The 11,521-nt window shown below is 42.6% G+C and overlaps 2 protein-coding genes across 3 annotated transcripts in view; one reads left to right on the top strand and one right to left on the bottom strand.

Annotated features, from left to right (window-relative positions):
• Positions 1-400: 400 nt before the first annotated feature.
• LOC108573075 lies at positions 401-1,757 on the top strand. The gene is made up of 5 exons (XM_017935443.1): positions 401-509; positions 591-771; positions 842-1,283; positions 1,369-1,595; positions 1,676-1,757. The coding sequence occupies exons 1-5, from the start codon at positions 401-403 to the stop codon at positions 1,755-1,757; spliced, it is 1,041 nt and encodes a 346-aa protein (XP_017790932.1).
• Positions 1,758-3,571: 1,814 nt separating this feature from the next.
• The window catches only part of LOC108573380 (apoptotic enhancer 1 protein), a 129,779-nt gene continuing 121,829 nt past the window's right edge, over positions 3,572-11,521 (bottom strand). For both annotated transcript variants that reach the window (XM_017935832.1, XM_017935824.1), the window contains exons 4-10: positions 9,514-9,761; positions 8,304-8,805; positions 6,668-8,180; positions 5,087-5,833; positions 4,832-4,998; positions 4,523-4,722; positions 3,572-4,338 (exon numbers count right to left, since the gene is read on the bottom strand). In XM_017935832.1, the coding sequence (XP_017791321.1) occupies positions 4,303-4,338; positions 4,523-4,722; positions 4,832-4,998; positions 5,087-5,833; positions 6,668-8,180; positions 8,304-8,805; positions 9,514-9,761 (3,413 nt within the window). In that variant the 3' untranslated portion in view covers positions 3,572-4,302. The remainder of the gene's footprint in view (positions 4,339-4,522; positions 4,723-4,831; positions 4,999-5,086; positions 5,834-6,667; positions 8,181-8,303; positions 8,806-9,513; positions 9,762-11,521) is intronic.

Below are 11,521 nucleotides of genomic sequence, written 5' to 3'. Positions count from 1 at the left end.
AATAGATATTACATATATATTTAATTAATGAAACATAAATGTTGATTAATTTTATTTAAGTAGGATAGTAGATTTCGATGTTAGTTTACATCGGAAACGACCAATCAGACTTATTCCCGCCATTTCCTGGACTTGTTTATTAGCACTATGTTTGACGCATTATTGTGATCGTTTTTTTCATAGTTTTTGTGTTCTTTGTGACAGTATATATATTTTTTGCGAGTACTCGGGTAATAGTTTCATTTAATTATTAGTAAACAATGCGAGGAAGTTAAATATCGACGTTTCTGTCATAAAGTGAAATTGACATTTCATGTAACATATTTAAGTGATCATTTTGTCGGAGAAACATAAGTTCATTGCATCTTTGAACGAAGAAGTCTTCGTTATATTGTGAAAAATGAATACTCCAACGACTAGAGATTTTTTGCGGAGGCCAGACGGACCACGTAGAAGATCTTCTCGCCAAGCTTTAGCAGTGATTCCTGTCAACAATTCCTCATCGCCTGGTGCGTTTCGAACATTTTACGAATCATCGACTACCTGTTGCCAATTTTTTCTGTTTTTAATCTCAGTTCACTGTGTTTTAGGAGAAACTATTGCCACAGAAGTTAATGCAATGGACAATCTTTTAAACAGTCGACATGGTTCTGATTCTTGGAGCCCTGCACCTAGCCCTGATGAGTTGGTGATCCAAAAACGGGGACGTCGTCGTAGAACTATAGTTTGGTCCCCAGATGTTGATACTTGTAAAAGAAATAGCCTGTTTAGGTAAGAGAACCTTCTATATTTGTTCTTTCCCAGAAACATTTGTCCAGAAATATAATTGAATCTATTGCAGCTTAAGTTCCAAGGACCGTACTCCGGTGAAGAGTCCATCAAAATCAACTATGGTGTTAAGAAGTACACCTAGGAAAAGGCTTGCTCTTGGGGACAATAACGAGTCTCAATTTACAACACCAGAGAAAAAGAAAAAGTCACAGAACTCATTAGATGCTAATAATGCACAGAAATATTTCACTGGTAATTTATTGAGTGGTTTGAGAGGTCTCAGTCATGATCAGTTAGTGCAGATGATTATGGATTTGGTATCTATGCAAGAGGATGGTCTTTTGAGGGAGGATGAAAAAATATGTAATGTTTTATTAAAAAAAATGCCAGTGGCTGATGTACAACCACTGATTGATACATTAAATAATTTAAAGCAAAATATTCAGGCTGGTATTATGTCATCTAATAACTCAGCTGACAATTGTAGTCACATTCATTTAGATGCCTTTCAGGTATGGTGATTCTTTTATTTTTTTCATATACTTCCTATTTTAAATTTCATTATTTCTGTTTGGGATTCATGTTTATTTTGTGCAGAAAACTGTCATAGATCAAGGAAAAAGACTTGTAGAGTCACAGCATTGGATATCAGTAATGCATTATGTGTATGCAGCATGGAACATTACAAAGCAATTATACGAATGGGAAAATCAACGTCTACGTGAGTTGACGTGTAAATGTTTTAAAAATTTGACGCATTTTTGTTCTCAAGCCTTGAAAAAGGGAAATTTCTCGAGTACCGTGTTGGATATGTTTGCTGACAGGTAACAGAGAAAGAAAAGAAAATCTGATGGGTGTTTTTTAATAAAAATAATATCACAGTGTTTTATTGAATGGTTTACAGGCTCGATGCGATGGTCGTTGATTGCGAGGATCTAAAAGTTTGCTTGCAGTTGATAAACGAAGTGAAAAAGAACGGAATCTAGATATTTCTGTATATCGATGATATCAAAGAGGCCATACGTATTATAATCATTATTTCCATATACATATATATTTTTAATATATGCATACATTTTAATTCTGATTGTGATGTATAGACTCCGCGAACGGTTTTAACAGTTACCACTGTTAAATTAACTATATATATTTTTTTTACTGTATTTTTATAACAACTTCAATCACATACTGAGATTCACATAGAACGGTATTAATCCGATAAGTTTAAGTGTATTTAAGATATACGAATGATATTTTTATATTAGGGTTATATTAGTCGTTTTTCGAGATACTTGACGTTTTATAAACTTCACGATTTATACTTAATGTTACAATTATTGATAAACAGTTGCTTGAAAAGTATGCTTCGTTATATCAGTACAAAGTAACTTATTTCAGACGCGCGTATAGTTAGGGTCTTTCGTTATTTAAATGATCTACTTACGATAGCCGCATTTCCTTTTAAGATATTTATATTGTTTTAACGTTTTTAATATACCTCGTGTGTATTTTGTTGAAAATACTGGGACGATACTTACCCTTGGTATTATTGTTCCTCCCTCTGTATCATTCTTTCATGACAATAAACGTACATATGTAAACCGATTTTCTATTAAAAACAATTTATTCGTCATAATATATCATGCATTCTTACATAATATATCCATTATTACTTCTGAAAGGCACATACTTCATTTACGTGAGTGTTGCGTACTTTTTCTTATGCGTTGTAAATGTGTCTCTGTGTGTTTGTGTGTGTGTCTGTGGACATCAGAAACGTTCTGAGAGCCATGTAAAATCCCTTTTCACCCTGTTCCTGTACATATTATTTCTTTTTCCTTTCTCTTTTTAAACAGTACTACAACGATGCGCTCAGAACCCTTCTGATCGGACCGTTTAAATTTCTCTTAGGCAATTAATTAATTATACAAGTGTCTAGTCAAGTGTTAAATCGATTAATTAAAGATTCTCGAATCACACCGATGGATACTACTGCTCCTCCACGACGAAACACGTCGAGGTGGGGGAGGAGGGGCGTGGTCGAGTGTGTGTATGTATGGTGCGTGTGCGTGTGTGAGTGTACCTCCATCAAGATTCTTCCAATCTCTCTCTCTCTCTCTTATTCGCGCGCGCGCGTTACAATTCTTCTTTCTTCCTTTCGTCTCTTACAACGAGTCTTTTAAAAAGTGCGTGTGTATTGGCAAGATTACATTATACACCATCCATAGGAACATTTTCGAAATCCGAAATCGACACTGTCGGATTTGGAAAATTCCAAAACGCTGACGAATAAAACGTTAAGAAAACGGGGGGAGGGGGCGCCGTAACGATAATCTGACATCATCCTAAATTTGCAGCATTTAGGTGAAACAAATCGAAAAAAAAAGCGTCATTTAAGTACCGCTAACGCTGTTCTCGCGACGAACGCAATAACGCATAAAATAAAAGTCTCCCTTTCGAGGGGGGCGGAGGGAGAGAGGAGGGGTTCGAGGATCATTTAAAAAGTTTCATGATTTCTTCTCGACGAGTGGAGGAGATAATAGAAACGTTCTTCTCGTGCTTAATGAAAAAAGAAGAATAGCTTTGCTTTACAATTTTACCGATGGCTATGATTAAAATCATTCAAATAGCCGTCTTAAACGATAAAAGGTTTCTTTTTGATATTCAGTCGAATACGAATAAGAGGCGGATCAATTCTCCACCGAGGTATTTTTAACAGAGCGCGACGGACGAGGATAAATTCTAAGGAGGGAAATTTTTTAAGTGATCTTCACCGCGGCGCCAGTGCTCGAGTGATGGATATTAAAAACAAAAACGTTCCAGCTGTGTGTGGAATTGCGTCAGGCTAAAAGCGGAATCACGGGCAAAGAGACTGAAATTTCAGTTATTTTTTTCTCTTCTTCTTCTTCTTCTTCTTTTTGTACTGTGTCTGGTCAAAGGAACAACTGGCTAACAAAAAAGCGTTTGTTTTTTTTTCTTTTTCTTCTTTTCTCCCATCGATTATTATATCGTTTTGCCTCCTTTTTTCTCGTTTAAATAACAAAAAAGAAAGAAAAAGAAACAGATCATAGCCTGGAAAGGTAAGAGAAGCACAACGAAACTTCTCGCGCGCGTTACATCTCACATTTCATGTTTCGTTTTCTCCGGTTCCCCTGCTACTTAATTTACCAAACTGTAATTGTTCGTGAAGTCGCGTGAACGATCAGCGACCATCACCCATGATCCGGGCTTTGTTAGGCGGTGTGTGTTTCCTTGTGTTTCGCATTACAATTAAGGGAGAAAAGGAGAGAGAGAAGAAAAACTAAAAGAAAGAAAGGAAGAAAGAAGGAAAAAGGAACGAAGAGGAAAGGAAACATAAAAAACTATATAGAACGTTCTCTGTTCGGTTCGTTCGGATGACAATGGGACGCGATTTAAATTAAGATAACGATCGACGATGCAACTATGATACTTAACGAGATAAAGCTGCGAATCGAATACTGTGGTAATGAATCATCGGATATTACGAGTTCGCCGGACGAGACGCGTGCTTCAGTCCACCTTCGCCGGTTGCACTCTTGGATACAGCTGAAACAAACAAACGAACGATAGATAAAACAAAGGTGAGAGGAGACGTTTTTTAGGTAACGTGTTAAGGGATAGTTGGATGAAATTTTTTCAAAACTTTTCTTTCTACAGTAATCGTAAGGATCGCGAAGGGACGGGATGATCGGTTGTGCCTGAATATTCTCCACTGGTTCAGCAAACTTACGCCAAGTAAATTCCGAGGTACGTAGCCTTCCTTGTGTCCCAGTTTGCTCCACCACCACTCCCTCTCGTTGTCGTCACCTTTTCGAAGAACAACCAAAGAATCGCCGTTCTTCAGGGTGAGTTCGTCACTGTGTTGCGCCTCGTAGTCGAACACCGCGTACACCTGTCCATTGTTCATGATGCCAAGCTTCTCTTGGACACCTACGATGCAACGTAAAAATCTGAATTTCTCGAGAGAAAAAGAAAGAGGAGAGAAAGAAGAAAAGAAGAGAGAAATTTTGAAGAAAAATTCAACAATTCTCCTACTGACTGTATAAATATTCTGAGCAACCATCGAAACCTTCCTCGTCCTCTTCGCACTTCTCCGCGGCAGTTTCGTGATCAGAGAGAGTGGTGGCGAATATGCAAGCTCCGTGTTCCACTAGGAATCTCACCATCGATAGATTATTGCAACTGGCGGCGCAGTGCAACGGTGTCCTACGATAGAAAATCAACGTTTTTCCTACAATTCGTCCGATGTTTCTCCGAAGAAGACACGATTAAAAGAGCGTTTAATCTCTCTTACCATCCGTCGCTATCCTGAGCGTTCACGTCGCAGCCAAACTCGACGAGAAACTTGACAATCTCCAAGTGACCAGCGCAGATTGCGTTATGAAGAGCAGTGATACCCTCGTCGTTCGCTGAACTCGGATTCGCCACCTCTTTAGCTGTCTTCTTCACCAATTCCAATTCACCTTCGAGGCTAGCGTCCAACAGTAGAGCAAGAGGATCGAAAGAAACTCGTCTGGATAGATTAGCCTTTCCTGTACTGCTCTTCAAGTTCCCTTTTTTCCTCCTCATTACCTCGTTGTTCTTTCCATCCGCCTCTAATTCACCCCTTCTCTCCGATTCTTTCGCTTTCGCCTTGTCCTCGATATTAATCACGTTCAACGCGTCGATTATATCCGCTTCCTCTAATTTCTCATTGCTAATCACGTCCTCGTTTATGATCTTCTTACAGTTGTCCGTTGTGTCGATGATCTGCGGCTGTTGTTGTTGAGATTGCGTTTGTTGTTGCTGTTCCGTTTGCATCAGGTCAGCTGGTATCTCCGTCTCGGGGAATAGAAAAGCAGGTGGCATCTCAATCCGCCGGTTTATCGACACGTGGACATTAGATTTGGCGTAACGGAGTTTCGGCTGTTCGGAGATTGGAGCTTTCTTCAGTGTCAGAGGTCTAGCTTTGATGATCTGATGATTTCCGAACTGCGTTTCCGTGGGTGACTCTGGAGGTTCTGACGTTGGAATCGGTGGCGCGTCCTCTTCTTTCTCTGCTCTGTGGGGAGAGGATTGAACGGTAACCGTTAGTCGGAGAAGAATGCGGATTAATTGGAAGGGCAGAAGTAATTCTGGGATTTTGATGTTACTTGTTACAACTGCTACAACACACTTTGGAGAAAGTGTCTGAATGGACGAAGATTCGAAAATGTTTGTAGAAGTTTTGGTGGATGTTAAGTGTATGACGAAGAGTTGGAATTAAAAGCGCGCGATTTTGAAAGTAGTTGTTGGAGGGAACGATCGGGAAACAGGAAGCTAGATCTCGCCTCGATCGATCGGAGAGCTCGCGAGCACTAAACTGTTGTCTCAACTGAGCGGTAGTAGTTCTATTTCGGGTGTCTATTATTCGAGACAGGCTTCGATTCACCGGCCAATTCGATCACGGACTAATTAACATTTATAATTAACCCGGTAATTCGTTTTTCCGTTTCGTTCCGTGGCCCGAAATCGCGACTCGACTCTGTCCCTTTCCCTTGGAGCAACAACTTTCCCAACAAATTTCCAATCTCTATATATTTCTCACTTTTCGAACTTTCGAATCTTCAAATTTACAAAATTTCCAATTTTTAAACATTCAACTTTCCGAATATTAAAATTTTTCAATTTCCAACTTCTCCAACTTCCAAATGACCAGCTTTTCCAACTTTCATATTTTCAAATTTACTAAATTTCAAATTTTCAAATATTCAACGTTTGCAATGACAATTTTTGAATTTCCAACTTTTCGAACTTCCGAATGATCAACTTTTCACAAACTTTCAAATATCCGAAATTTCAAACATTTCAACTTGCAAACGTAGCAATATCAGCTATAAAATACTCAGCGAAATACCTTGCACCGATCCCCAAATTGTTCTTGCAGTCCCCGATTCCATCGTTAGCGTTGTCCACCTTCTCGTGATGAGTCAATCGCGGCGGTGGATTAGGCTTGCTCGGTTTCGGAGGGAGAGCCGGCTTCGTTTTGTCCTCTCCCAGGCTCTTTCTCTCGTTCTCGTTCTTCACCCTGTCGAACTCGAACGGTTTCTCAGCGGTCTTCGCCGGGATCTCGAACTTTCCATTATGTTCGTGCTTCGTCACGGAACTCTGCTCGAACTTATTCTGATTATTCTCGAACTTCACTTGTTCCTGCTTGAATTGTTGTCCTCCGTTGTCGTACTTATTCGTCCCGTCGTGTTTGAATCCCGCGTTGTGATCGTACTTCGCGCACGGTCTCACCTCGTGCTGATCATGCTTACCGTACTGCTGTGTATTCTGATTAGGATCGTATTTGTTCCCGTGAATTTGATCGTGCTTATTCTGACTTGTCTCGTACTTTCCCTGCTCTATCTTCGACACGTTGTCATACTTGTTACTCTGATTTACCACACTCTGTTCGTGCTTGTTCGACTGTTCGTATTTTCCATGCTGATCGTACTTGGAATGCTCGTATTTCATCTGATGAGGATCGTACTTGAACACCTGATTAGCCTCGTACCTCTGCTGTTCGTGCTTAACTGGCAACGTGTGGTCGAACTTCTCTTGATTTTTCCCCTGCTCGAACTTCATCTTCTCGGATTGTTCGCTGCTGGACGTTGGACTGGTCAACGGCTGATTCTGACCGTACCTCTGTACCGAATTTCCAAAGCTGCTCCCGCTGGACGAGGTGTGAATGGTAGATGGAGGATTAGGTGAATTCTGCGTTTGATAGACGGAAGAAGACGACACGTGGGTGTTCGACTGCGCGGAGTGTTGCATTCCAGGATAATTGTGCCTTGAAGAACTGTACGTCTGATCTTGGTTCGACGTTTGATTACAGGGGATAGATTGGTTCGATTGTTGATTAGAATTTTGACTGGTCAAACCGACGAAATTCTGACCGTTGTTGTGTCCACGACCTATCAGGCTCAACGTCTGCGGCATCACAGGGTGAATCTTCGTGGACGATGTCTGATAGATCTGAGACTTGACGGAGAAACTTGGCGCAACGCTCGACACTGGTTTCTGATGAGTCTGGAGGTTTCTGTGGTTCTGCGTTTGTGTAATAGACACTGTTGTCGTGCCAAGATTAGACGCCGACGAGCCTACGTTGTGCTGTTTCTGTTGAACGTTCCCGTGTTGCTGTTGTTGCGTTTGAGACTGCTGTTGATGATGGATTCGAAGGTTCTGAGATAAACCTTCCGGGCTGAAGTTGTGTGACGAGCTGATCAGATTGTTGTTGTTCGTACTGTTGCTGTTGTTGTTGTTGTTGTTGTTATTATTGTTGTTGTTGTTGCAGGTTTGCTGAAGGTTCACAGGCTGATTGGAAACGTTCTGATTGTGCTGCTGTTGCTGCTGCTGTTGATTCGTACCCAGCAATTGAGATTGACCTACAACAAAATTCGTCGAATCCTTCAGTTTCAACTTGAACAACCCGCCGAGTGTTCCTAGATCGCAGTCGACTAGAAAAACAGCGAAGAGGAAAGTGAGTTGAAATGTTTGAAATTACCAACCTTGTATATGCGACTGCGACTGGCTATGAGCTATTTGATGACCAAATTGTTGAAACGCCGCCCTCTGACCCAGCTGCGAAGCACTGGCAGAGTGTTGAATCTTATTCTTATTAACATCGTCCTCGGCAGCCTTGAAATTCACCGTGAATTTAGTATTGTACGGCAGTGTCTGATACTTAGGGTCGTTCTTATTCAAATTGAAGTCGTTGTCGTTCGGTATGTGAGAGTAAGGCTCGATCGCTGCTATATTCCCAGCCGGTCTCGACTTTCCACCAGCGTTGAAGTCCAATTTCGACTCGGCGAAGCCGGTGTTCACGTTCGTACGGTTACCAGAGCCTAACTGCTGGCTCAATCGTTGGTTCAAGGCCCTCTTACGCTGAAGACGACCCTGTAGCTGTGCTATCCTGGCGTCGATCGACGCCATCTCCGCTTGTCGCTGCGCCAGGGCCAATCGTTGCTGAGACACCACCTGGTTCTGTTGCTCGTTCATCTTGTTACGGTACTGTCGATAGTAAAACGAAAGTAATTGGTCTCGATTTCTCGACGAATCAACGTTCCAACGAATTATTCGCCGGCCGTGAAGAAACGTGGCTCGATAAAGTTCGCCACGGCGGAAACCTACTCTCCTCTGCTTCATCGCTGCTTCAACTAGGCTAACTAGACTCTGTCATCTTCCACGTTCGAATTCTGCTTTAATACGCGTCCTCTACAAATTTTCTACAGACTTTAAAACAGTAACTGTGTTCTCGCGTTAAGTCCTTCCTTTCCGATTAAATCTATCTACAGTGTTCTTTGTTTCTCTTCTTCTCAATGGTTTTCTTCCTCTGCGAATGCACGTATACTCATTTTACTCGTGGTTTTTAAAAGCAGCTCTTCCCTTATCCGCCTCTTTCATTTCATATTTTACAAAGCTACAATTTTCATACGCACTCGCTAATCGAAAGTTTCCAAGCATTCAGGTACCGCGCTTCGGGAATTCTTCGGAAAGAGAAGCGCGTAGAAGTTTAAACTCGAACGAAAGCAAAATGAAGTTAAGTTGAAATTTTCTAAACTTTCGCTGCTAAACGCTAGATTGCTGTAGAAACGTTAACAAGGCAAGACTCGTAAAGTTTCTCCGAAGAATAGATTTTCATTGAAAACACCGCCCTTCTTCTGTCGGAGAGGGTGAAACTGTCGGGTTAGAAAAAGAGGCGCTACTGCGATGGCTCACCATGAGCTCCCTCCTGAGCTTTTCCAGTTCAGCGCTGGCTGGCGTCGACAAGTGTCCGCCGCCGGCGCCGCCAACGCCTCCACCACCGACGCCACCGGCGCCACCGCCTCCACTTCCGGTCCCAGCACCGTTCTGCCTGCCCCTGAGCTCCTCGAGTTGTCGCGTTAGCTCCTCGACCTTCGCCACCGCCAAAGAGAGCTCCTTCTCTTTCTCGTTGAACAACGCCCTTATGCAGTCCAGGTCCGAGGCTACGTGAATGGGGAAAAAGAGCAAACTTCAGAACGAACACAACGTTGGCAGATTTTTCCTTATTTATGAAGCGCACCAGAGTAGCGAGGAACTGTGGGGTGGGAGAAGGCGCCTCTCCTTGGTGGACGAGGCAGCCAGCGAGGAGAATTCGTGTCGGAGAAAGGGTGGCAAAGTGACGGTGAAAATTCTGAGTCTCTTCGTGGAAAAACTCTCTCCTTTTCGCGAATATTTTTCCATGGGAGAAACGGGGAGACACAGAGCTACGAGGAAGATATAAGTTCCTCCCCTTTCCTCCGTGAGACGTTTGAAGTTTGAACCGGAAACTGATTCGATATCCCTACAAAAGACGCGAGAATAGAGAGGATCGTTTGACCTGGGCAAAGCGATAGTTCACGCGAATGAAACTTTCTTTTAATTATTTCCCTGGGCTTCTTTCATCTTAACTCTCTGCCCGCGCTCCCTCGATTATTCGCTAGCAACCCTCCTCCTTCTTTTCCCTCCTCATCCCGTTTTAATCTCTCTTCTTACGCGAGACGAAGAAGCGCGGGAGAGAATGTACCGGTGGAAACAAGAGACGATTCGAGATAACGATAAACAGGCCGCGCGCCGATCCTTAAGAAACGTAGGAAGAGATCTTTTTCGTTCCACTTTTTTTACCGTCGAATATGACGTTTCGAGAGGTTCTTTGCTTCGTGCTAAGAGCTTAAACAATTCTGCGACTAATTGTAACGCGTTGCCCCCCCCCCGGTCTCGTCCCTCGTAAATCATTCTCCTTTAATTGGCTCTCTCCTTTTTCCAACTTTCCAACACGCTTTGCTTCGTCGCTTTCTTACTGTGTAGTATTCAGAGATGTATAATAGAATTATATCGGGGCGGTAGGATGAATTTGGGTCTTCTGCACTGGTAGTCGCGTTGCAGAAGCTTTGAAACGTAGACCCTTGAGAATTTCATTACCGTCACACTTCGGAAAATCGGAAAGACACCAAACAACTTTCAGGGAAAGTGACCACCACGTGAGAGCAAGTCTGGACAATTAGGAATTCGAAGAGAATCGAAAAAAACCGAGATATAGGAGAGAACAGAAGACTCCGCAGAAAGAGCTCTGCGGTCACCCATCTTTGTTAACATCGCGAGGAGCGGAGCTGCACTTGGAAGAGCGCCTGTCCTAGGGCCAGTGTTCCACACCACTTTGCCGTTGCTTTCAAATTTTCTTCGGCGATTCATATAAAGAAATGTACGACACTCTTCACCGATTCTAAGTCTGAACTTAGGATCGATTTTAAAAAAAAGTTTCGTTCATTGTTAAAACATTCTTTTACTGTCCGTTTACAACTTCACTGTCCACAACAACCCGGAAGCTTCCTTCTCACTAAAAACATTCCCCCGATCGAAAATCTCCCTATTCCCTCCAATTATCGATCTCACGAACGATCGCAGTCCCGCATTTTTTCAGCTCGATTCGCTGGGAAACGTCGTGAACGAGAACCTCGACTCTCTCGAAACCGATAGAACAAGAGGAGAATTGGCTGTGGAGGTAGGCGAAAGGCACGTAGCCCTGGTTGTTCGCGAGGCCTCGCCTCGTGGGGAGGAAGATTTTCGCGAGGAACGTGATTCGACTGGTCTCTGACTGTGTCTCATTTCCTTAGACGCCATAGTGACGCTTATTGCGACTCTCTCTCTCCTCGTCGGACATGCTAAGCACGGGAATTTTAAGCGTTCTCCTTGGAAAGGACCGCTTCCGTCTGACGTAATTAGAAAA

The sequence above is a fragment of the Habropoda laboriosa genome, unplaced genomic scaffold (assembly GCF_001263275.1).
Source record: "Habropoda laboriosa isolate 0110345459 unplaced genomic scaffold, ASM126327v1 scaffold20, whole genome shotgun sequence".
NCBI lineage: Eukaryota > Metazoa > Arthropoda > Insecta > Hymenoptera > Apidae > Habropoda > Habropoda laboriosa.
Note: the sequence above shows the minus strand (reverse complement) of the source record. Positions and strands in the feature narration are given on the sequence as shown.

Coding starts and splice junctions, on each gene's coding strand:
- LOC108573075 (XM_017935443.1), top strand. CDS start 401: ATGAATACTCCAACGACTAGAGATTTTTTGCGGAGGCCAGACGGACCA. Junction 772..841: donor AAAAGAAATAGCCTGTTTAG/GTAAGAGAACCT, acceptor AATCTATTGCAG/CTTAAGTTCCAAGGACCGTA. Junction 1,284..1,368: donor TTCATTTAGATGCCTTTCAG/GTATGGTGATTC, acceptor TATTTTGTGCAG/AAAACTGTCATAGATCAAGG.